Here is a 26,760-nt window from a genome sequence, read left to right as displayed (position 1 = left end):
TTGTGTCCCTCTTCAAATGCCTTCTGCGCCCTGATTTTCTGCTGTAGCTTCAAAGAGTCAGGGAGGCCCTGCAGGTTTCATGGTTGCCTTCAGACCGAACGAGCTGCAGAGTCTTTTTGTGCCTGCCTGGTCCAGCTGGCGGATTTCAGAAGTGTATGAATGCTTTGCTCAAGAAAAGTCTGTCCTAAAGCATCTTGCTCTTCCTGAGGACAAAAAACTCGTTTTGCTTAATTGCATGGTCCTTGCTTTTGCTCTTCACCTAAACCTGCGAAGGTCCTGCTCCAGCCAAGGCTTTCGGGACAACAGCCCTGGGAGGAAAGTCAAACTGTGAAGCAGTTGCGACATCTAGTGGTACTTGTGGCTATTTCAGAACAGAGGAAAAGATCCACTACAAATACGACCATAGAGATACATTATGACGAAAAGAAGACGCCTTCATGACCAATCTGCACTTTTCTTCTACGATGGGGCTGCAGGAAAACAAAAAAAAGGTCATCATTTTAGTCATGTGGTGACCATACTTCCCATGGAAGAGTGGGGATGGTCAGCCACCCATTGCTTTTCTCTGCTGCAACAGAGTTTGAAAGGTTTCCCGGAATATAAGAATAGAAGAAATTGCTTTAAAAGAGAGATTTGAATGTGGTTAATTCTCTGGGTTTTTACCAGTGCCAAGGCAACTTTAGGGATGAATAGAAAAATATATAATAAACAGTGTTAAAAATGTAAGAATAGGTATATTTAGTGAAAGCTCTGTATGTGTGTGTGTGTATTTAATTTAGACATTTGTGTAGATTTTTCAGATATTCAATTTTAAGAACTAATACTGAAGCAAAGAATTTCAGTGGGACATTAACTTGATCCTGCACAGGGGACATTACTGAGTCAGCAAAATTTCTGCAAAATAAAAAGCCTCAAAGAAAAAATCTTCACTTTACAAAGAAGCTGAGTACTTTTTATGTTGTCAGTTATTTTTGCAAGGACAAAGGTGACACACACAAAAAGCACCAAAAAACCTCTAATTGGAGCAAAACACTTTTTTCTTTAGGTGCAAAAAAAATCCTGCTATGGGATAAATCTATATTAATATTTTATACCGGGGTTCTTAAGCCTCCAGACAGATGGTGGACAGAACTTCTACCCTTCATCAATTCCACAATGCCTGAAAACAAAAGCAATTTTAGCACAAAAAAGTTCAACAGATGGCATCCAATAAAAGATAGCAAAAAGGTGTAATTTGTCACCTCAGCATTTCTTAAGGCTTCGACATTCAGACTTCAGAATTCAGATTTATTCAGAATCAAGTAAGAGCTGCAATTGAGGTTTGCTTTGTGCTTTCATACGCGTGTCCCCAGGCAAGGTGGGTGAACATCACTGAAACTAAGGGAATATCCCCATGAGACTGCTAGAGGAAGAGGTCTATCTGCTGGGGCTAATAAAAGCCACCAGTTTCTGCCCCAGGACAACACAGCCCAGCCAAGTGGCCAACCTGAAGGTGTCCGAGCGATTTCCCCATGAAATAACAGATGATGAAAACGATGGGAGAATAAGAGCAGATGGAAGTAGCTGGATCTGCTGCTTTGCGTGGTGAAGGAGCTTGTTCCATGCATCTTGCGACGTCTGGGGACACAGGACCAGACCTGTTCTGTTATGTGCTGTGCGAGATCTAACTAGGTTGAGACCACATCTTTGATGTGGCTTCTGGGTGTGCAGAGGGAGGTTGTTCCCACTCCTTACCACTCTCTTGTTTTCTGATGTTGATTTTCAGAAGTACAGATTTCTTAAACCCCACAGGGATAAAAAAATAAAATTGCTCCATGCCTAATTACGCAGAGACAGAGGAACCACAGTGTTTCAGGGCTGCTGAGGTCAAAGGGGAGGTGATGATTTCAACCACTGAAGCTCTGACCCTTAGACATCAGGTTTGCATCAGCTTAGCTCATGCTGAGCTGCACCCCACGACCCTGAAGCCGTAAAAACCAACTTGGCCTCCAGGGAAGGAGAGTTATCCTGCTCCCAACACCAGGACAACCCCATGCAGGGTCATTGAGAGCAGAATTTGCTTCAAACTGCTGTTTTCTTTTCGTGAACCCCTCCCATCTTCAGACCTGCTCCATTCTGTGATTCCATGATTCCTCGTGACCCGGGGGGCAGCCTGATCATCTGGAAGAGCAGGTCTCCAAGACGTGAACATTTCCCAGCACCACGGGGCAGCCCCGGGTCTGACACCTGTGTTTTTAATAAACCGGATCGTTGTGCTCGGCTGCCCTGACTGCAGGAGGGAGAAAGGCAGTGGCATGTGTATGGCTGCTCCAGCTGCAGCTCAGTGAACTGCTACAAAAGCCCATCAAATGTCAAGCTTGTCTTTAAGACCTGGAATTGTGGAAGCATTTCTGGCAAAATTTACTCAGGAAAATGAGTATGCTCCGATAAGCCTCTGATACGTGACAGCGCTGGACTTGCTTCAGATCACACAGCAAAGGGGGAAAAAAAAGTATTTAGATGAAGATGACCAGAGGTCTTCAGCAGCATCTTCCGGCAGAAATCCAAGCTGTGATGGACCTGAAAGGGTCAGTCTGGGGCTGGTGGGCTGCGGGTACCAGTCTGGTCTCTTGGGGGATTCCTCGGGGGTTTCCCCCTAAAGGGCTTCTGATGTTGATGCTGGGACCCTGATTGGTGTGAAGCTGAAATTTGGCCCCCTGTTTGTGAAGCACCATAGAAATGTCAGGCTCTTTAGAAAGACCAAGCCATGGCACTGCTTAGGGAAGAAGAGGGTAGTGTTTGTGTGCTTATTTATTTTCACTTAGCAATACTAACACTGGAAAAAAAACCCCAAACTACACTAATAGAAATACCACAAAAGTTTGTGTGATGTTTCAGAGGCAGAGAACAGAATGTAAGATTTATTTGCTGAAAGCGGTATGGGGATAGCACAGAAAAGGAGTAAGTGAGACGACACCACCAACACCCATATTTCCCTCCCTGCTCTAAACCCTCAACTGGTCTTTATTTTTGCTATCTGTAGTTACACCAGAAGTCCCAGTAAGCCCATTTCAAACTAACTCCTTAGCAGATGCTCTCAGCCATAGCTCTGTCACTGCAAAATCACAAGCTGCACCGAAAACATAAAGCGGGTTAAAGCACAAGTGTGGCTAATCCCTCCAGAAGGAATCCTCACCTCTGATTTTCTCTGTGCTCTTGACAAAGAAAAGGAGAGCAGTGGTCCAGCTCTTTCTGGTGACTCTCCCAGGGCTGAGATGCTGGAACTACTTTTTGCTTGCAAACTGTAAATTAAACTATAGAAAACCACAGACAAGTCTGTTTTCGGAAGGATCGGCACCCTTAGTTGATGGAAGCTGGGTACAGGCAAGGCCAGTGTTCAGCTTCATGCTTCGGTCCTTGCCTCGATCCAAGAGAGATGGGAGGAAGGACTGATTTCTTTGCACATTCTTAACTTCCAGTCATAGGACGCAAGGATGCTGCTAAAGCTGATGAGATGCATAAAGATTTCAGGCTGCGGTGTTGTTTTGTCAAGGGTAAGAATGGGAAACAGAGACCAAACATCAGCTGGTGCAAGGACCAGCTTGGAGTCTGGAGTCATCACTGGTGTGAGTAAGGGCTAAACCAGCTGAAGGGCTTGTCCCTGGTTTAGCAATCCCCTAAATAGAGGCTTTCCCTTGAAGGATGGCCTTCCTGCTAAACCCTCCCCACTGGAACCTGTGTTTGTCAAAGGCATGTCTTTTAGGTCTGGTCTCCACCAGGAGACAAACCTGTTTCTGACTCTGAGTAGGAAGTCGGAGGTATATTTTATGCTATGAAATATCTGCCCACAAAGTCCATTTTGTGGCTCCACCGTGTTGTTTGTACAGCTATGAGGCTGAATACAACCATACGTTTTTTAATATGTCTGAGTTTACCATATGGATCAAGTGAGTGGCTCCTGCCACCATCCCAAAGGATTTCTGCCTGGCATTAAGGTCACCACAAAGCTTGTGGCATAAGGAAATGCAGTCCTAGGGCAGTGAGCAGCCAGGAGGGAAATGATGGAGCAGGTCTCTTGCTCGCACCAGAACCGCCTTGAACAGAGCCCCAAACAGACCTTTTATCCTGGTTACACAGAAGGGAAATGCCACTTCTTTTTCCCCATTTAATATGCAATTGCTATTTGGAAAACTTTGAGGTTTGCTGTCTTTATGCCATGATCAGGGTGCGTGTCGTGTTACAGAGAGGTCCGCAGGAGCATGATGCTCCCAAATAGCACTTTCTCCAGCTCAGAGGCAAGTGCTGACAGTCCTGGGAAGATGTGCCGTAGTGAATGCTGAACACTCGGGGGTGCAAGAAGCTTGTTTCAGTTTTGAGCTTCCTTTTCAGGAAGTGGCAAGAAGTTGGTCGAGTCTTACAAGCATCCACACAAATCAGTGTTACAGGAAAAGATGGCAGGAGGAACTACCGGACCACAGCAAAGAAGGCATCCTGCTTTCTACTACTCTCTTATCATAATATTTAACAGAGACATTAATGTATTGATGGGCCAGCTATGGAAACAGCGTCTACTGAAGCTGTCAGTCAAACGCAAGGCTCAAATCCCTAAGAAACTGGTGGCAGCATTTAACCTCTGGCTGTGCTAATGTGATCGTGAACAGCAAATACCCTGTGATACACGCTGTAGTGGGATTCCCCCAGCGATCATTTTACATTGTCACTTTCTGGCAAAGCCGTAATATGGCTCCGAGTCATCTGTCATGACTGTGGGGTAGAGAAAAGCGTGAAAGGCTTTTTTTTTTTTTCAAGCAAAGCAACCATACTTTCAGTTCCATGCTGTAACAGGCTGCTCCGTGTGGTCTGCAGGTCCCATTATTTCACGAACTTGGAATGGAACCTTTCCCCACCCCCTGCGTTAGCCTGTCTGTGCCTGCCACTCTTGTTTGTCAACACATTTCACTGGGTTCTAAACACTTTTGGGTGGGAGTCAGGCCCAGCTTCTGGACCAAACACCTCCTACAGATGTACCCACCACGGGCTGCCTCTGTGAGGGTGGGGTTCTAAGCTCTCATAACCAGTGGGGACATACAGCATCATTGCCCCAGGAGAGCAATTCAGCCCTCTCCTTGGAGCGGACACCTATGGACATCACGTGAACTGCTTGCTCATCTTCGCTGTCTGCACTCAGTAGGTTTCCATTGGCACAACGAGAGCGGGGACGGCACGTATACACCTGCCATGCAGACATCTTCAGGTGGTTGAATCTGGACCTGAATTTCAGCCTTAGCTGTGTATTGTTCAGACAGCAAAGACTCAAAATAGGTGTCTAAATATAAGCGTCTAGTGCCATGTGGGGTGCCCTAGGGTATCTGAGACCTCTGCGGAGGACTGGTTAATGGGATACAGGACTTACGGGAAACCCAAGCTTTCCTAGAGAGGCAGAAGGAAGCAGGACAGGGTGCTGCAGGGCGGCTCAAGCTGCGCTAGATGCCAGTCAACAAGCAAGTGCATTGAGCTGCAGTTTAAGCATGTCTCCTATGTTATCTGCAGCAAGACCAAGGTCAGTTTGAAACCCAGAAGTGGAGATCAATGGATTCATACCTGGAAATGTGCATATGGAAGAGGATGCTCTATGAGTTAAGGGGGGCGTTCCTCGTGTGGATGAAGAAGACGGAAACTGGCAGGCACTCACGGTATCCATCAAGGTCTCATGGAGAAGAGAGACACGGGGGGGGGGGGGGGGGGGGGGGTTGTGCAGGTGACAACTACGTCGTGGTGTTTCTAAGTGCCAGTGCCTGGAGCACTGTGGTATAATATCAAACCTGGGCTCTGGGGCGTAAACAGAACACCCTGAAAAACCTGGATGTCTGAAGTGTTTTTGCTGCTCTTAGTGGTAGCAAATCCAGACAGTTAAGGGGTTGGTGATTCATTTGCATTGCACATTTTTGGCTGATGATGCAAGTAAACAAAGCGTTTGCAAGGACTTCTCTTATGGAGAAGAAACCGAGGCTGGGAGAGATTGAGTGATTCCAGCACCACACCCAGGTCCTTCAACTACCCCCCCAGGGTCTAAAAGAAGGCAAGAGAGTTTAAAGAAGTACCAAAAGAAGCTGCATTTTGTGCATGCAGTGAATCTCTGTTTCATCTAAAGATCTAGGAAAGGGAAAATGTTAGCAGACAGAGTATTTGTGTCTTCTGCTGTGGCTGGAGCTCCCAGGTAGGTAAACATTAACATCATGTTCCTTTGGGCTTTTTACTAGCCGAAGGTCAAGTTCTCTACAGAGGGATACTAAGCAGAAAGTCCTGTGTTTAATACCAGGAAGATCTGCTTTCAAACAGGATTAAAGCCCAAGTGTGAGTAAGCAAGCAAGAAAAATGTTTTCACTAGAATTCAGTAAGTCCTTGGGTGTGTGATTTTCATAAGGTTCATCTCCAGGATCTGTGTTGCTTTTAACATGAAGGCATGTACTTAAAAATGCATTAGGAAGAGACTCCACCCCTTATCTGACCTTTGAGCTTTCTGCAGTGGTTGAAAAGTATTGTTCTTAAATTAAATCCCAAAATCTTTCTTAATCTTCTGGCTATCCCACGAGAACCGGGTCTGCCCTGAACTTTTTAAGGCAGACCCTGTCATGACTACCGGAATGCTGTTAATCGCTGTATTGTTTCTCCCTGGGCTGAGTTGATTAAATCAGCTAAATTAATGTTGGTGGCACAGTGTTCTCTGACGTGAATCAAACCACTCCATTAAAACAAATGAAAATAGGTTTATTTCTGCTCAATTCCGTGTATGTCTGGCCATTTATATATTATATAGTTGGTTTCTGTACCCTAAAACTTTTACTTTTAGGGTGTTAATGACTTGCATCAATATTAAGATTCAAAAGACTCTATATACATTAGGTTTTGAAGGCAAATGATTAAAGAGATGTTTCTGCTATTGAGATTACCAACCAACAACCCAAACCCGCATCTTACACAATCCTACTAAAAACACTAAGAAATTGCAGTTGTCCTTATTTTGTTATGTTGTTTGACTTCAAGCCCGAGTTATTTTATGTGCATTTGATATCCAGCAGAGGGACTTCTGACACTTACATAGCTCAACATGAAAAGGAGAGAAGGAATAACCCACTGTATAATTTAGCTGGGGTCAAAAGCTCCAGATCTCCCTGTTGACAGGACTGTCACTCTTCTCTGACCCTTGGCAGTGGGACAGTCCTGCCTGTCACTGCCACCTATGAACCAAGGTGAGGGGGATCACTTAGTAACAGCTGTGGTTCTTATTGTTCCCTTTGGTTTTCTGCTTTCCAGTCTCACTCATTTCTTTTGTGTGTTATTTTCTTAGATCAGCTTCTCTCTCCCCTCCTCCTGAAAATAGTTTTGTAGAGACACTGCTAAAACCAAAATCGGCATCTAACTCAAATTCTATTAACCCCACAAAACTCTTAGTGAAAGCATCAAGTCAAAGAAAAATTGATTTGGAAATAGATCCAGGTATAAATCTTTTAGCAATGAGTGGATTCCTTATAAAATCAGTGTGTACATCCTCCTAAGGGGATCATATATACCCCCTAAGAAGCCGAACATTGGGATGCTTCATTTATTTATTATGGCCTCATTCTGGCCTCAGTTTTATGGAAATGAAGTGAATGAAATTATCAGGATGAAATCAGCATATGACTGCATGCTTACTTTTGTCCTAAAGGAATACTTTGTCTCTTCTTGCTCCCCTCCCACATGTCTATGCCCACTGATACACAAATATATGCATGTGTTGTTTCTGAAGGCAGCAGATGGCATACGTGATGAACTGAACTGTGTCTGAAGCTCATGTGTAGAAGTTAAAGCACTTTAAAACCCCTTGTGGGAAGCCTCATGGTAGAGTTGAGTGGTTTCTTCTGACACTGATCTAAGGTCAATTTAGTTGTGGCTGCAAGAACTGCACATTTTTTAAATAAATGAGCTGACTTCACATCTTTCCCGATTTTTCTAACTTTCCAACTAGTCTCAGGTACAGACATACCCTCTGTTTGCTCTGGAAATGCCTCTCTCCCATAATCACTGCGCCTGACACATGCTTTTCTTGTGAATGTTTGCCTAAATGCCCTTGTCAAAAAATAGGAGCTGAGCCTTTCTTGTGGTTCATTAACCATTTTCTCTTCCAGAACAAATGCCCCCTGAAGTTTTGCAGAAAGAAAATGCTGCTGTTAAGAATCTCTGTAGGGCGGAAAGAAAACAATAATTATTGTTTCAGAACTGTGTTGTTTTATTCAAATATGCTCCTTTTCCTGCCCCAGGATCAGCCAGATGAGTAAACTGTCCGTGGTGAATGAGAAAGAGGATTATCAGTTCTCCTCCATTTTTAAAAATTATTTCATTTCAAACCATGTAGCGCCAATAAACTGGCAGGTGCTCAGGACTGCTGCTTATCAGACTGACCCTTACAGCCGAGTTGCTCTTCCTGGAACCATTGCCTGCGCCCTCCTGTCGTCCTTTTGTCTTGCAGCATTTGCTTAACGTGTGCTGGGCACAGTCAGGACAGGGGTTTTGCTCTGTTCCTACAGTGCTTCCAGCAAATTACTAACAACTGAGGGCAACCACGTAGAGAGAAGTAATATATTTCATTTGATCAGCCAATTAACTTGTATGTGGGTTTGTGGATCAGTTACTCAATTAGAAGATACCACCTTTCCCTGAAAAAAGTGACTTTTTTTGGCAGCTCCATGCACCCACAGCCACCGCACGCCCTGAACCCTCCCCGTTCGCAAACCCCTATGGCTTCTTTGGAAGTGCTTCCCCCCACTTTTACCGACCCGCCTAGTCGTGTACCAAGCCGGCTTTTAACAGGCAGCCACAGCACGCACCCATCCAAAACTGGCCTTGGTCTGCATTTAGCTCAAGATAGGAGCGATCAGGGCTGTCTGTCAGCTTCCCGCGGTGGTGGCAGCAGCCCAGTCACAGCGCGGCCCTATCGCCCTGCCCCTCTGAGCCCCCCGCGGCCTACCATACCCACAATGCTCCGCGGGGCGCCCTCCGTCTTTGATTGGCTGCCGCTACTGGGGGGGCCCTCTGGGCTGAGCCAATCCGCGCCCGGGGCTGCCCAGCGCCGCGCCGGGGTGGGCAGTGCTCAGGCGCCGCGCAGGGCCTCTCGCCCGCCCGCCGCGATCCGCCGGGCCGGTGTCATTGCCGAAGGGGACGATGTCTCACTGCAGCCGCGCCGCCGCCCGCCTGCTGGGCCGCTTCCTCCGTCGTAAGTACCGAGCCGTTGGTACCCCCTCCCCCCCGCGCCGGGCCGCGGGCGCTGCGGGGCCCTCCTCGCTGCCTGGCAACCGCTCTCCGCCGCGGCCTGCTCCCCCCGCGGCGCCACTCCGCAGTAGGCCGAGGGGCCTGAGGCGGGGGGGTGGGGGTGTTGCAGCCGCCGCCGCCGGGGCTCGGCTGCGTCCGCGCGCCGCGGGAGGGGAAGCGGCCGGGCCTGCGGCGGGGCAAGGTCACCCGGGGGAGGGGAAGCGTCCTCTGGGCGTGGGGGTGCGGCCAGCAAACCCCTCTCCCGGGTCTCGGTCTGCTGGCGGAGCTGGGTCTCCTCAGCCTCAGTGCGGAAGGCCCAAGGAGGGTGTCGGAGGGCTGTTCTCCGGTGCCGGCTGTCGCTCTTCCAGAGCGTTGGGTGGAGGGAGGTCGGAGGCAGGCTCTTCTTGGAGGCGCCCGTTAGTATAGGGCAGGGGGCACACGTGGCTGCAAGGAAGACTGTTTTTAAAAGTTAGGAAAAAGTTTTCGCATTGAGGGTGGTCAGCCGCAGGTATGGGGACCCGGAAAGGTTGTTCTCTCCGGAAATAGTAAAAACTGGTCAAAGCGCAGAGGAAGGTGGTAAAGTTGGATTTAGTCGCTTCCAGTGGTGGTTTGGAGTAGAGACTTCTTGAGGTTCCTAAATTGTCCTGTGATTTCAACACAAGTTGCTAAAGTTGTTCTTTATTGTCAAGAGTAAGAACATTAGCCTTTAATTATGGAAAACATGAGCAGCCTGAGACTAATACTTCAGCTTGAAATTTTTCATATGTGTTGTTCTGAAGATCATAATAAAAACCAAAGTGCTTTTTTTTTTCTTTTCAGTGTGTTTTTATTGTGCAGTTAATGCTGCATCCTCTACTGAAATCAGTATGTGTATGCATAGGTATAAGAGCCGTTTCTTGGAGTCTGAATGAGGAATTACTGCATTAGTCTTGGTTCTTGTAGCTGAGAATAAATAGACAAACTTAAACCTACCTCATTTCGCTGCATGCAAAGTTTTTTTGTCTTGATGTGGTGGTAACTTGCAGGTCAGGGTCTCAACACAATCCCACGACATTTTAAGCTGGTCTGAGTTGTTCCTGTGGCACACTTACTGTCCCCTCAGGTATCCATTCCTACCTCTTGTTCTCCATGAGCAGGAAACTGTATTTTTTTACTGTACAGTTAATTTTTGCCAGTTCATCTCTTTGAGTTGGTTCCTTTGAGTCCAATGCAAATTGGTTTTGATGGAGGGGAACAAATGAGAATGTAACACTTCAAATTTAACTTAATTTATACTCCCAGCAAAGCTACTCTTGGGTGCAGTTTTACGTGTTAAAGCCCCATGTTGTTCCCTTTACATATAGCCGTAAGAGATTCAGGGAAGAGTGCTTAAAATGATTTTTGGGGGTAGAGAGGAAGAACTAGTCTAAGTTGCTCAAGAAGTGTTCTGTTTACAGCAGTTTATGAAGTCTTTTAAAAAAAACTCCTGTGAGACAAAATAGTTCTTAATTGGAAACCTTTCTTTGTTTGGTTTGATACTCTACAAAATGTTAAAAGACTGCTGAAACCTTAAATTTGGACTTTGTACGTATATTTTCACTAACAAATAATTAACATCTGCTTCTCTTGGTGATTTAAAATCATGAGTCTCTAGTGTGTTCTGTTGCAAGAGAGATGCAATATCTATTTTTGTTGGTGCACTGCTGAAGTAAACATGCAGGGTGTGTATCTGTAAGGTGCAGTTCAGGAAGTTGTGAAAACGTTGTATGAAATATGTCAATGAATGGTAAGTGCTTGCTCAAAGGTCAGGTAAGGGCGCTGTTTGTATATGGACAAAGTCAAGAAAGACCTCTGCTGGTCTATACCACACTTCGAAGAGAGTCTTTGTAGGCACCTTAACTGAGGGTAAGGGCTCTTATGTTCTGGGTGCGTTATAAGGCTTTGTAGAGCTCTTAGATTAAAAGATTACAGTAAATGATGTGAATAACCCTGGCAAAGAATTGCTGCAGAAATAACAATCCAAACTGAACAATTAATTAGTTGTTTTTATGTAAACAGTGTGGGGGTAGGAAAACTCCCAAGCCATGTTCTTAGTGGAGTATACATGGGGAAAAACAGTTGCCTTCCAAGAAATAGTTGATTTGTGCTGAGAGGAACGGGTCTGTTTCCCCTCAGGCTTGCAGATTCACTGGGATACTTCACTCTGTTTCAGCCTCATAAATTCAAGAGAAAGCTTTTCTTTTAGATGCCATCGCATCTCCCGTGACCCCCTGTGGCCTGTTGCAATGAGCAGGGATTTTTGATTAGGAAAGAGTGGTGTGTTGAAAGGACTGAAGTTTTTCTGAACGTCACTTCCTCATTAGTCCTAGTTTTGTTTTAGTGTGGTAGTGTAGCATAGTCATTGCATCTGTCCTTTACAGGTTGATTAATGTACTTAATTCCTCAACTCCTGTGCCATGTTCATAGATTGGGGTTTTTGTAATTAACAGGAATTTGGCAAAGGAAGGGTGAGACAAGAGGCTGGGAAGCAATACCTAGAAATCCTTCTTTGAGTGCATAATCCTCTTTCAAACCAGGAGTAAGATATTTTGAGCAATCCCTCAATAGCATGAAAACTTCTTTGTCAATAAGGATCATCTTGTAATGCAACCGATACCTTTAAGGGTGAATTTTGTAGATGTCTTTGGGAAGACGAGAGAATTGTCCAAATCTAATTGTGTGTGTAAATATATACATATGGCCTGATAATGAAGACTAAAACCTAAATAAAGGACTGGGAAGGGAAACTGCATGTGGAAATATTCTTGTTAATATCAAGCTTCTAGTCAGTAAACTCTGAAATTAGCTGCAGCACTTTGGTCTTTTCCACTTTTTTAAGTGTCTGTACTCTTCTGTAATGTAAGAGAACTGTTTCTGTTCTGTTCAGGCCATGTTTTTTTAGGCAGAGGAAAGAGAAAAGAGATGGTCATAAAACTGCAAATTAAACAACATGTACAGAATATTGAAAGGATTTCTCAGTAACAAACTGAAGGGCTGTAACTGATGGAAAATAAGGGGGGGGTTAGAGAGAGAGGAAAAAAAAACCCAACTTTTTAGCATTTTCACTAGTGCTCTTTGTACTTCAGTTCTTCCCTGATTATCTCTTGTACCTCAGTTCTTCCCCAAGTTCCCCTTGCACTGACCTCCATTTTCCCCATTTGTATTGGAGCCTGTATGATTTTTAAGGCTTTCTTCTTGCCTTATGTAGGTGATAGAAAGGAAAAGGAATATCTTCATTCACTCCCAAGTTCTCTAGCTATTTGGAGGGGGAATTTAAATTATTGTCAGTCTTCTGGCAGTGTAGGTATTTGCTCAGGTCCTTCTGGAAAGGAATCTCTACTGTTTCACCATGCTTTTGTATTGTGCTCATTTTGTGAGCAGCCTCAGATGCTACCTCAGCTTCCAAACTTTCTTTTCTTTTTGTCTGGGATAAATGTGGGCAAGATGGAGGCATACTGACTTGGATTCCTGTCCGTAGGTCTAAGGAATCTTGCAAGAAGTCCTGCAAATAACAAGTATTCAACTTTCTAAAGTTTGAGTGAGGAAGAGATTTAGCCCTTTGTATCTGTACTCTCAGCTGGCTCACACAACACAAATAAGCTGGGCAAATGTAGCTTGGGTTGGATCATTTTAAATGAGTTTTGTGGTTGGGAGATGTTGCTGCTCAATGAGTGCCTGAAAGCTCAGTGTAAACAGTATTTACATTTGATGTGTGCTTTAAAGTACCTTGCAAAGGGGTCAGTTTTATTTTTAACGTGTCAATTCATGTTTGGACTTCACAATAAATAATAGTGTATTTTTCTATAAAGGCTTTTTTAATTGTAATACACAAGTGAGCTTAAAGTCCTCCTCAAGCCTGCAGATTCCAACTTTCCTTTTAAGAAGTAAATGTAGCTGGGTTTTCCTGTTACTTGGGCTGCAGTCAGTTCTGGGCTTGGCTGGGTCTTGTTCCTCTGGAAACTACCAGCAGTATGTATGCTGGAGGTAATTCTGTCCCTTAGTTTCTATTAAGGTTTCTTTACTGTGAAACAACTGATGTTTTATATACAGGCTTATACCCTTCTGCTAAAATTTAGATCTTGCTTTTCAAATCTGTACTGGGACAGCAGGGTTTTGGTATTTGAGTACTTTTCATAGCTACTTGATTGTGCTGTACCATGGACTAAAATAGCTTCTTGCCGCAGTACGTCTCTCTTTAGCGATGTAGAAGCTAAAGTACTGGAAATCCAAAATAAATGCATCTTGTTATTTGCATAACTTTTTTTTTTAAACCACAAACTATGCAAAACAGAACAGGGATGGGGCAGAAGTAAAAGGGAGTGCCTGGGAAAGATTATCCAGTTTCTTATTTTATTTTTAATACTCTTTTCTAAAGGTCTGTTACAGGAGGCCTTTGTTGGACGCAGTATTGTTATGTTATAACTCTGATTTGGCAAAATACAGCATTTCGACTGTGCTTTTGCAAGATTTGGATTTGGTAAGGCTTGTTCTTATGCTCTAGGGCTTCCTCTGGAGCCTGCACCTTTGTAATTTGGCCTGTAATTTAGATGTGTGCATTAAAATAGCATCACCAATGAGTTCGGCTTTTACTGTTTCGCAGCTGAATCCTGGTAACTGGAAGAGCAAATTTTTATTCCTGCCCACCCCCATCTTCTTGAAGAAACATGCATATACACTCAGGCACCCTAATTTGTACTAGTAAAAGCAATTGGCTGAACAGGCATTGGAAGTTGTGAAGCAGTATGAGCTAGTGAATGAAGGTCCTGGGTGGAAACTGAGACTTGGATTCTATTTCTGACTCTTACCTGCTGTGAACTTAGGCATGCCATTTCAATTTTCCACCTGTTTCCTTCTCATCTTATAGCTGTCTATTTCAATCTATCTGTATCAATATCTATTTAATTTGCCAGCTGTTTGCAGCCAGGACTTGCTGTTTGTGCCACGTATAGCAGAACCTCATCTTGATTGATGCCTCTGCTGCTCCTATTGTGCAGGTAACTGGGGGCAAAATTCTTTGCTTTAGACAAGGCCATGGGGAAAAATACGGAGCTCTATCATGTCAGTTTAAAAACACTAAAAAAACTCATAAACACCCAGCCCAGAAAGTGCATAGTGATTTATTTATTTATTCAATCCCAAATGCATCATTCCCTAGACATGTGCCCCTGCTATGCTGCCTCTCTCTGAAGACAGCAAATGGTTCAAGCCTATAACCATTTTTTTTTTTTGAACCAGCTGTATTTTCTCTGAACCAGGGCTCTTCAGTAATGTAAGAAGCACGTGCAGTTTTCAAGAGTAAATCCACACAAAGCTTGGAATTTAAGCTGTCTTTCAAGTTATCAGTGCCTACGTTTTTTTTTGGGGGGTGTACTTTGATAGCTTGGAAAATGCTCAAAAGCTTTTTATCCTTGAAAAATATATCTATATAGTCTTCTCAAAACTGAGAATGGACAAACTTGAGCTTTCAAAAACATTTTTGTGCAAGGTTATAAATATCTGAAAATGGATATGGAATGGACAGCTGAACTGGGACTGTAGAATTGCTTTTATGGTATACAGAAAAGAGTGACTATTTATCAAAATATATATTTTTTTAAATACTGAAATTTCTCAGTGTGTGCTGTGTGCTTGGCAGGCAGCCCTCTCTCACTTTGCAGGTAGATTTGTCAGTGTCGTAGCACAAAGAATACGTGTAACACTTAGATTTGAATTAGTTTAGCGTTGCCTGTTTATTCTTTACCCTTGCAGGCCCGTCAGAGGGCTTTCAAAATCTGCACTCCTGTACTTCTCCCAGTCCCGACCGTTCCCCACAAGGCATTGCTGGTGGTAGATCATGACTGTGGCAGCTTCTTCACAGGGAGGTCATCCTCTGCATTTCTCAGGATTGGGTTTCACCTAGTGGTATCCTGTGCCTGTGAGGGATTGTCCAAATGGCTGAGATGAGGTAGGCCAATGCCCTGCTCTCCTAACCAGCAGTCCAGCTCTTTCTTTGCTTATTTTGTCTCTCCTGTGCTGGAGGCAGGCTGCTGTTCGCCAGTTGTGTGTTTGTCTGACTTGGTGTTGCAGCAGCGCAGGTGCAGCCCTGCAGGGTGTTGCAGCCTTGCCTAGGCAGGCTAAGCTGTTGGCCAAGTACAAAGGCCATGCTGTGCTGTCTTCTGTAGCTGTGGCACTGAACAGCAAGACTTTTCTCTACCCTTCCACGGAAAGCCTCATAATGGTGTTCATTAAATCTTTGCTTCAGACTTATTTTGTCCGTTACTGCTTTGTATTTCTTTTAGGCGTAACAAGTTCTGTAAGATTCTGTAAGTATTTGTAGATAAAGACGTGATTGAGGTTAAAACCCTGAAGGTCAGTAAGCTGACATGCACTTTTACCACTTTTCTTACAAGTTTACTGCATGCTAGTCTGTACGTTTCTTTTTAAAATATAGCTGAATGTTGGTCTGAAGATGAGGTGTTGCCACAGCTCCTTAGAGAATGACAGGAGGTGGTTGAAGTCCTGTGTTTCTGTCAGCACTTTTTAAGGACAAAGGACTTTAGATTTAGCAATAGCGCTGATATTGGTAGACTTCTCCTGGCATGGTTTTATTTTTCTTCTCACTTTTTTTGTATAGAAGTAAAGTACACAAGCAGTGTATCACTAAAATTTAGTTGGCAAAAGTACTTGGGGAAGAGTCCTATGTAGCTCTGTGATAGAAATGCGTATATACGTGGATCTTAAATTTCTACACTTTTTTACTACCCTGTAGAAATTGTGTTATTACAAGATGCTAATAATTCATCTTAATAAATTCTGTGCATTAGCAGTTTATATTGAAGAATGTCGTCTTCCTTTTTTGCACTTAATGGCTTTTACTTCCTTCCTACAAATGGAAAAAAAAACAAATCCCTCTCTTGTTCAGGCATGCCTGAGTACATATGTGGAACAGTCCAGGGACCATGATTCAGAATCTTTTATTTTTATTTCAACTTCACTTTTTACTTACTCAAATCTTAAGTGGTAAAGTTTTAGAAGAGCTGAAAAGGTATATAGTAACATACTGGTGTCAGTTTCTGTGTTAGAATTGTACCCTCCCATGTTCACTCTAAGCACAAAATACATTTTTTTTTTTTTATCTAAAATGCTTGCAGGGAGTAAATTGGTTCTGATCCCCTCAAAACTCTGGTATTTGAAAAAGCATATGGCAATGAATATAGGCAATGCATGCATCCTTTCTATACCAGAAGACCATTTTTTCCTCCTCATCTCAAACTTTATTGCGTGGTAAGGTTCCGTGCATTTTTTTTTTTTTAAATCATTTGATGTCAACATATCTTTCCCTTCAGCACACATGCCATCATTCTCCTGTCTTTCTGATACCAGCATGCACTGTGCTGTTTTTCTGTAGTTGTGTTATTCTGTTTTTTTCTGGACCAGAGTAGTGACAACTAAATTGAAAATGGTTCTAGTGGAGTATCTGGAGAGTTCTATTTCCCCACGACCCCAAGTGCATTTCAAGCAGTGATGTCTAAGCTTCTGTAAGTGGGCATCTGTTGGAAAAAGGTCTCTTGCTGCATGTCTTGCTTGGCATTAGGTTTCTGCTGGGCTGAGGGAACCTTGACGTCATCAGTATCTCTCATTGTCTAGTATGGACTGTGCAATGTTCACAGGTGTAACATCGTACCTATGTTGTAACAGCCTCTGGGATATTAGGATTTTAGAGGACAGACGTGTTCGTTTGCAAATGGGAATAGTGGTTAAGACATTGTTTCTGTCTGTTGTTTGTTGGGTCTGTAGTTCTGATATTAACTATTGAATATGAGATATATGTAACCTGATTCCTAACAAACTGAGTAATCAAAATGATAGGTAGAGTGAACAACAGGTGTTTAATTTAAATACTTTCAGAGCTGCTTTTGAAAACATTAACTACTGTATCAATTCATCTTTTGATGTAAGCATTAAAGTATATACACTTATTAGGATTTTTTTTTACTTAAGAGTGTAAAAAAAAAAAAAAAGGCAGTGGATTAATGGCTTGCTCTCTGTTATTTCTTTCTCTAGTGCAACAGAATGGAGTACGACACTGTTCCTACTCAGCATCAAGGAAAAACCTGTATATTAACAAAAATACAAAGGTTATCTGTCAGGGTTTTACAGGCAAACAGGTACGCATATGAACTGTTTCTTTTATCACCCTTTCAGTTCAGAAATGTAGTTGGTCAAAACCCATAATAACCTATAAAAGGTATTATATACTGGCTTTGCCTGTGTTGATGGGAAGCTGGACTTTTTGATCAGGAAGATCCCTTCAGCACTGTAGTTTCCTTTCTTTGGTCCAAATAGACTTTTTTTTTTTCCTCTTAAATTCAGTAGGCTAGATAGTGGTTTTTTTTTTTTGTTTTTTTTTTTTTTCCATTTGTGCACAAGCTTAAAACTTGGTTTTGAGTCATCTCTATTATATTACTCTTGATTTTTGTTTTTGATTTTTGGTCTTAAGCCTTTTTATTGTATACACCTGAAAGGGTTTCTTTGTAAAGGGAAATTTGCAGAAAACTACAAAAACCTTACCATTTTAGAAGTGCTTCTTTCACAAATGCCTTTGAATGTCAATGCCTATGAATTAAATTTCTGTTTTTATTTCAGGATACTTAATATTTTTTTCCACATTCACTCTTTCACACATTTGCAAGGGGAGAAGACTGCTTTTGCTAAAACTATCAGCTAGTCATGGATGAGAATGCTAATTTCTTCTGTTTCATTACGGTGTTTGTCATCTGCCAGACTTGACGTGAAAAATAAAATGTGGCTGCTATGTCTGCAGGTGTATTAGCAACACATGACAAAATGTGTTCAACCACAGTTCTCTGATTTAAAAGAAAAAGCATAGCATATTCTAAATCCATTTAAAACATATTGATGCGCTCTTCAAAATAGCTGATGTAGTGAAAATTTCCCTTCTCATTGTAAATTTATGTGTCATAAATTACCTTCAGAATTACAGATAACAACAACTTTTTTTTTGTTCATTTCATTTGCTATTACATGCCTTTTAACTTTTTTTTTTCTCATAGGGCACCTTTCACAGCCAGCAGGCATTGGACTATGGCACCAATCTAGTTGGCGGAATTTCTCCAGGGAAAGGGGGAAAAACTCATCTGGGTCTGCCTGTGTTTAATTCTGTGAAGGAGGTAATTTGCAGCAATCACTGGAGGGCAGACAATTTAATGCTGCTGAAGGGCTCCTTATTTCATTGCTCACACTGAAGAGACACACATTTGAGCTGTGGATGAAGTTGTGCAAGGAGTGAAATAGAAGATTTGTAAAAGAGGGAACATTCAGTGTGATCAAGCATGAGTTTGGCTTCCACTGTGAAGTTCACAGAGTCTGGATACACTTACTTTATGCATGCAACTAGTTTCTGATTGTTTCTGGTGTGTATGATGGATTTTTAGCGAACTGTTGTCTAAGGGTATTTATAATGGGTGTTCATGGGACAGATCCTTTCCAGACAGTGGTTGGTTCTCAGTTCCCTAGTTGCGCTGAATGTGTCCTATCTTCAGTGAATTTAATACTTGCTTTGATTATAGTAAATTAATACATATCCATTTCACATGCCTGTGAATGGACGTATTTTAAATGACTAGTTGTCAAATGTTCTCTTTGGCCCCACTAAATGCTCGGTATCTTTTTTATTTTGTCTGTTGTAGGCCAAAGAACAAACTGGTGCTTCTGCCACTGTTATATATGTACCTCCTCCGTTTGCTGCTGCTGCGATCAATGAAGCAATCGATGCAGAAATGCCCTTAGTTGTATGCATTACTGAAGGTATTCCCCAGCAGGACATGGTTCGGGTTAAACACAGACTGGTTCGTCAGGCTAAGACTCGACTAGTGGGCCCAAACTGCCCTGGAGTCATCAATGTAAGTGACTTCTGGATTTGCTCCAAGGCTGAACCATTCTTAGTGATGGTTTGAATATTCCATCTGACTTCTCCCACTCTTTCCTTAGCCTGGAGAATGTAAAATTGGTATCATGCCCGGTCATATTCACAAGAAGGGAAGAATTGGTGAGTTTTTGAATATTTCTGCATCATCCAAAACTAAAGTTTGGTACGCTACTGTTTGTATTCATGAGGCTAGTCACATCCTGCCCTGAAGACAGTTGACATGTTGTATAAACAGCTTGTTTGTCCTTCAGTTTGTAAATTAACTTTGCCATTATCAATCCTGAAGGATACTGAAGGCCAAAATCAGTCAGGCTACCATAGCAGGCACTGAATACTGATGGTAGAGGCAAAGCAACTGGAAGTTTCCTTAGGTAATGTGATTGACTTAGTTTCCTTAACACTGTCCTGTGAGGATACCTCCATTTATCTTTGGATTTGAGAGCACTAAGCTCTCCAACGCTATTCCTTCCAACAACTCGGCTCCCGAGGACTAGGATCCTACACCTATAGTGAGGTCAGTATTATAGCAAAGAGAAGAGATTACAGGCAAGTTTATAATATTTTAGACAACTATACCATGGTGAGTGGAAATGACAAATATACCTGCTTCTCAGACAGCAGGATTAAGGTCAGAAAGGCAGCAACTTGTTCATAATCATATGTTAGTTATACACCCTGTTGCATGCAAGTCTCTTGTCCTGACTTCTATTGGTTCCTTGTTCTAAACTATACAAATTGCAACTTGGTTGTTTTTAAAATAATGCCATTCAGGAGCTATAAAGAAAATTCTTCCAAAGTATGCATTTGTACTTAAATAGAACTTCAGAAACATTGTAGACAGCATATGCTGCTGCTGTCTGTCAGTGGGGTGATCAGTTTAACTTGAGCATAGTACCCTTTGCAACATCACTGGGGTTTTTTGATGAAAAGTGTGTTTACTGTGGGCAAATCTGTTTAGTGCTCTTAAACTATGTGGACTCTGCAGTTTTTCTAACATGAAAAACTATCTCTGCTACTTAACCATTTCTGACTTGAGAATAAGCAGTACTTAGTAAATGCTGGTGGAGGCATTAGCACCTCCAGCTTTCAGAAGTACCTACAAACGTGGAATTGAAAAATCAGATGACTGCAATTATGACCCTTGTTGATACCCTCAGGATATTGCTCTATGACTGTAAAAGGTAGCATTAACCAATGTTGCCCTGAGCTCCCTTCCCAAATAAAAGTTCTGTTATGATTTTCTAAATATCTACAAGAAACGTCTTGTACTCGCAAGATATTAGAATCTGAATGCAAGGCACATCAAGTGCAAAAGAATATTTTAAATCCTGAATCCAGTTGCCCCACCATTCCTGGAAACCTTTTCAGTGGTGATCCAAGGATCAGGGAATAAAAATGTAACTTTTCCATCCTCCCAGCTTCGTCTAACACTATGACCTTTGGTGATATGTTTTCCAGCTTTCTATTACTGTGAGGCATCCAAGAATCATTTGATAATTTTGGGATGCAAGCTATAAAAATAGCCACAGTCTTTGGACCTCTATCTGTAGCTTCTCTGAGGCAATCTGATCTTAATAGTAAACAGGAAGCCCTTTGCAAACACAGCAAGAAAAAAAAGCTTTGCTAGCAGACATCTGTGCTGTCCGACAGCATAAAGAGTTGATAAAACTAAAGTTGTTAGTCTAGTGGTGTATTTTTTCCTCTGTTCATTCAATATACTTATTATATTCCTTGTTAGATAGCTTGAAGTAGATGGAAAATGATGTCTGTTTTTCCTGGAAACCTTCCCTCTTGTAGCATTAACAGAAATCTTGACTTAGAAAAATGAACAGAAAACCCATGCAAATATTTTGCCCGTGATCTAGGCTCTGTATTCTCTTCCGTCCTGAATTTAAAACTAGGATTGTGGGTGGCTCTTGTAGTATTGTAATGGAAATGCTGGATGTGTATTGTAGAGCAGTGAGGTGCAGCAACAGATACCTTACTAGTGATAACTTGCATTTGTGCAGCATATTTCTGTTCTGGAGGATCTCTTGTATACCTGGCCATACTGGAGATGATTAATACAAAATTCTTTTGTTAACTGTTGAGCTGTGGCACAAGTTCAGTGCATCTGCTACTCGCATGCAAGAGAAGTATATTCTTCTATTTTGTTTTTAGTTTTCTTTCATGGTAAAGCTGTAGCATGAGGAACGCTGTCTCAGGCAATATTACTGACTTTCTGGGCACGTTTAGTCTGTTGACAATTAAGTGTCAAAAAACCCCAACCAAGAAATACTACAGATAGAATCTTATATAGAGTTCTCATGTTTTGGCGAGGATAGCTGGAAAACCTGGCATCTCCTGTTCAGTTTATTAAGGTGATTTTCCTGAATATAAGAACAGCTGCCTCTAGTCTTGTGCTTAGCTGTGTTAGTGTTAAGTTTATTTCCTTTTCTTTCCTAAAGGTATTGTGTCAAGATCTGGAACTCTGACATATGAAGCTGTTCATCAGACAACGCAAGTTGGATTGGGGCAGTCTTTCTGTGTTGGTAGGTTTCCTCAGAAACAGCCTGTTGCACCTAGACTAATCTGCTTTTTCTTTACAAGAAGAAATCCAAAGTAATTTCTTTTTGCAAGAAATTGCTGAATGGCAATTGTGTTGAGAAATGAGAACAGAAATGCTGTGAAGAGTATAACCCTTCTCTATTTTCATTTCCACATCAGATTAATAAAAGCCTAAAAACCAGCTTTGAACAGAGAACTGCCAGAAAATATGATGTCAATTTGGAAGCAAATTTTCTGAAGTTCAGTATTATAAAGGGGTAGGGCATGTTTAAGCATTTAGTTGGGTATATTAAATAAATTCAGTTTTCTTACAGCAAAATTCTAGAGCTGGGGTCTTGGTCCTGCTGTGTCTTATATGGACCTCTGTATAAGGCATAATATTTTGCTTATGGTTTGAAAGGTGATTATTCAGATATCAAAGCTTTCTGTGAGTTGTGGCGGAGATATTTGGAGCAGGAATTTGCCTTCAGAGCTGCCCCTCTCATGAGCCTTTGGGAATACTCTTCATGCTGAAATTTACTTTGAAACTTTTATTGTAAATGCAATACCATTATTTTGAGTTAGTCATCTTTTTTGTTGTTATATTTTTTTTTTTTTCAGGGATTGGAGGTGATCCCTTCAACGGAACTAATTTTATTGACTGCCTTGATGTCTTCTTGAAGGATCCTCATACTGAGGGGATCATATTGATTGGGGAAATTGGAGGAAATGCTGAAGAAGATGCAGCAGCATTCTTGAAAGAAAATAATACTGTAAGTCTTAAACAGCTTGCTTCCAGACACCTTAGTGTGGTAGTTAGCCGCCTTCTTTTGCCAGTTAGCCATCTTTTGCAATGTCAAGGAAAACTTGGTTCGATCTCTAATCTCTATTTACAAAAAAAAACAAACAGTCATACTTTTATTAAGGAGAAAGAATTGAAATTAGGAGCTTTATCCAGATTAAATCTAACTGGAGAGCAATGTCAACTTTAGATTTTTTTTTTTTTTTTTTTTTAGTTCTGTAATGATATTTGTAGTGAACATTCTGTTGTTTTTTTTTGTAATATACACAGCTCTGTAGATAGATGTTTTAAAGTTTCTGATTACTTCTGATTTATGATTCTTATGAGGAGAGAAAGTATTCCACACTCTTCAGACTCTTGGTTCCATGTTGCCTGAGGTTTCTAGGTGTTTAGTGTCTTTGCATGGTTAGTTGATATTTTAAAAAAGAAAAGTGAAAATCTGCCATCTGGAATTGCTTGTCATCTCACTCACCCTCATGTAACACAGTACCTTTTCTTTCTTCACAGGGTCCAAATGCCAAGCCGGTAGTGTCATTCATAGCTGGTCTGACCGCTCCTCCAGGCAGGCGGATGGGTCATGCTGGAGCAATCATTGCTGGGGGAAAGGGTGGAGCTAAAGAGAAGATAGCCGCTCTTCAGAGCGCTGGTGTTGTTGTCAGCATGTCTCCTGCTCAGCTCGGTAGCACCATCTACAAGGTTTGTTCCTTGGAAATTGGTATACATGCTTATCCAGAGCAAGAAGCTACTTTTGAGGGAATACGAGTTGGGAGTACATCTCTTACCCCAAGTATTCTGTTGCTCTGAACTTGGTTACACACAAGAACTACATTGACTGAACAAGCTGCAGTTATTACTTAGATAATAGCGCGTGTAATTTTATGTAATGTTGCCTTTATAGAAAAGTAAACATAGCAAAATAAAGAAGAGATATTTTGCTTTCAAGTGCAGCAAATTGTTGTGGTTTCTGGATACGAAGAACCTGAATTAATTTAAAATTTTAAAACATTCTTTGAAAGTAGTGTACTTGAGGAAGGAAAGCCTGGGTGTTTAGATCTATTATAAGTACTAATTCAGAATTCTGGTTGGATGCATACAGCTGAAAAACTTGTGTAGGATTATTTGCATTTTTCTTAATTCTTATCCAAAAAAATGTGTTGCTTCACAGCTAGAGGAAATGCATAATTCAGCTGGGATAAGTGGTTTGTGTTTTTTTGTGTGTGGTTTTTTTTTTTTTTTTTTTTTCCCCCTGTGGCGACTGTAGTATGGCATCTTCACAGGCTGCTGTGGGATTCTTCTTCTGTTGTGTTTTTCCTTTACTAAAATGACAATCTTTATTTTGTTGCTTCCCTGGCTTGAATCCTTCACTGTAAGGATTCTACTGCAGTTCTTATGCAGCGTTAGTGTTTTTCAAGCCTGTTATGCTATGCCTGGGAGCAAGTGGTTCCTTGACAGCATTGCGATCTGAGTGCAGTGCACTGACTGCAGTCTAGCACTACTCGTTTTTCATAGCTGGTTTGTTCATGTGAGGTGGGAGAATACTTATCCTCCTTTCCTCTAACTTGCATGCATTATGCATTTTATATTTGAATTTTTAATTCTGAAAATCAGATTTGCTAAGATAAATAACAAAGTAATTTAAAATAAAATAGTAATAGAAGCCTTTTTTCCCATATGTAATCTTTGTGTGCTATTTGCAGGAGTTTGAGAAAAGGAAATTGCTGTAAGAGAAGACACTTTGGAATACTGTCTCCAAACTATCAGTGCAGCACCTGGCCTCCGCTTATCATTTGTCTGCTAATCTTCAGTTGCCCAAATGACTGACACCGGTCTTTGAATTTGACTTGGAAGCCATAAACCTCCTGGCTAAACCTGTTTCGATGTCTCCTTGGTTCAGACATGATCACCTCATTGTAAATCACAACAAATTAATAAATCTACTACTAAATCTGATTCATCTTTTGAATTCCTGAAGCAGAGCCATTTCTTCAACCGTCATAAAAAAAAATAATCAGCCTTGAAGGTCTGAATCTTTTGTAACTTAAGCACTGCCCATTTTAAGGTAAAGTCGCTTATAGAAATGCTTTTAAGGATCAAGGCACTGACTTTATGCACATATCACACTTCACTTTATTTTTAAAAAATCCAATCTTACTTGTTCGTTGCTGGCAAGTACATTTGTTTGAACAATAGGCCAAAGTTTCCGTCCATTAAACCAAAGCTGCTGGATCTGAAGGGGTTGCTTGTTGATCCACGTAGCTGGATATGCCTGAAGTCCAGACTTTCTTTTCAAGGCTGATGAGCCATGCACAGTGTGGTCCTCTACTGGCAGAGAGTCCTGTTTGTTGTGTGGAGAGATGGAGTTTTTATTCACGAAAATGAAACTAACTTTCTGTGCAAATATATATTCAAAATTGTCTGTAACTATGAAAATTATTTGGTCTTTAGCTTACATTACCTTAATTTCCTCTTTATCTTAACTAGGATTACATTGCTTGTGTGTTCTGAGATCCTTATAACATTGGGACATAATGGAAGAGAATTATTATTCACTGGAAAAGAATGTAATAAGGTATCTTTCTTGTTAACCACTCCCAGCACTGTAATGGAAAGCCCTTTTTTTACTTTGGAAATAGCCCAAGCACCATGCCTATAAATGAGCGTTACAAGACTTTATCGGGATGGACTAAACCCAAGATTGCTTTCTTTATATAGAAGACTGAAAATTCATGTAACCTGGCACTTGTCTAAAGCTGACCTTGTGTTCCATAAAGGTGCTGTTACAAAAACTTGTCTCGTTATTTGTTTAAAACTGGTCTTAGTTTTCTTACTCAAATGCCTGTGGAATTTCTCTTCCTAATGCAAGCAGTGAGCAGGTGTCTTGATGCTGACGTTTATAGTTCCTAGAGTTAATGCATAAAGGGACAGGTCATATCTCTGCTGCACTGAATGTGTATTAATATGTTTCATACATGGTCGGGCATCAGTCAGATGATATAGGCCTTAGGACACAGAGACCAGATGCTGTATTATTCACCTTGGTATGATTTACTAAAATGAACCTGACATCCTGTCACTAGATGGCCGAGAGCTGTATTGAGTGGTAAATCATTCGAAAAGCCTATGACAACAGATAGGAATTTTCTTACTAGATCTGTGCGGTTTTCTGGTGGTGCCTGATTTAATCAGGAGTGAAAAGACCAAATGGTGCCCTTTAACTAGAGAAATACCAGCGCTAACATGTCTCAGTCTGTGTAAGAGTGCAATTCTTCACCAGTGAATGTCAGGATATTGCAGCCTGTCTTCTTATGAGTCTGCTAATCAAAGTAACTCATCGTAATGGTGGGCTTCTCCACAATATGGATTTTGGGATGGGTAATGCTTCTCGATGAACTGCCTGAATTTCATCATTGCCACCGGTTTTATAACAGATGACCTTCCAGGGCAATTGAGGTGTGGTAAGTTTCCTGCTAGGGATTGCTCCGTGGAAGCTCTTTAGAGGCACCAGCTCTTTTAGAAGACAGCCCTAAACTCCAATGACTGTTGTCCCCCGAGAAGGTGTTTCCTCATATCTTGAAATTTGAGTATGGGCTTACAAATGTGACCTTGATTCTAACGTTTGCAGCAGTCATCTGTTGCTGCACCTTAGCAGCTGCCTGCTTCTGTTCAAGCCCGGGGCAGCAGTCTGTACTAGCCTGGAACTGAGTATCCCCTAAGGATGGGGAAGAAACTTGACCTTGTCTGATAGAAAGGCTTAGTTTTTGCAGTTTTCTTTTGCCACCTAAAAAATGAGCACTTGACAAATATCTTCAGAGCCTCTTACGTTGCTAATGACAATGTCTCTTTGGAAAACGCATTCACATCTGTTTAATACCATGTGTACTTGTGAATAAATATTTTGAGTAATCTGATCTGGAAAATTGTTCATTTATTTATTTTATTTTAAAACGCAAAACTTAAGTTACTGTGGAGCCTTAAGTCTGTTGCTACTTTATGACTTAGTAGTTTTTATGTGCAGGAGAAACATTTCTAATGTTACTGTTTGAGTTATCATTAAGTTTTATGAAATAGTCCTTTCTAACTTCATCTAGACTTGACAATGGTGTCTGTCCTTAAATCACTTGCACTTTTGAGGGATAAATTCTAGATGCTCACTTTGGTTGGGGGAATTCATTGCCACACTGATTTTTTTTTTTTTTTTTTTTTTTGAACAAAGAGAAGA

General features: G+C 41.6%; 1 protein-coding gene across 1 annotated transcript; it reads left to right on the top strand.

The window, feature by feature from the left end:
* Nucleotides 1–9,107: 9,107 nt before the first annotated feature.
* On the top strand, nt 9,108–26,449 carry SUCLG1 (succinate-CoA ligase GDP/ADP-forming subunit alpha). Its single transcript, XM_082482772.1, has 9 exons — nt 9,108–9,232; nt 17,329–17,432; nt 18,339–18,455; nt 18,975–19,187; nt 19,276–19,333; nt 21,661–21,744; nt 22,361–22,512; nt 23,049–23,237; nt 24,239–26,449. Exons 1-9 carry the CDS (start codon nt 9,181–9,183, stop codon nt 24,263–24,265), a joined length of 996 nt encoding a protein of 331 aa, XP_082338898.1. The 5' UTR covers nt 9,108–9,180; the 3' UTR covers nt 24,266–26,449.
* Nucleotides 26,450–26,760: the final 311 nt, after the last annotated feature.

The sequence above is a fragment of the Vanellus vanellus genome, assembly GCF_965231255.1.
Source record: "Vanellus vanellus genome assembly, chromosome: 4".
In the NCBI taxonomy this organism is placed as follows: domain Eukaryota; kingdom Metazoa; phylum Chordata; class Aves; order Charadriiformes; family Charadriidae; genus Vanellus; species Vanellus vanellus.
The sequence above is the reverse complement of the archived record's forward strand: the minus strand, read 5'-3'. Positions and strand labels throughout refer to the sequence as shown.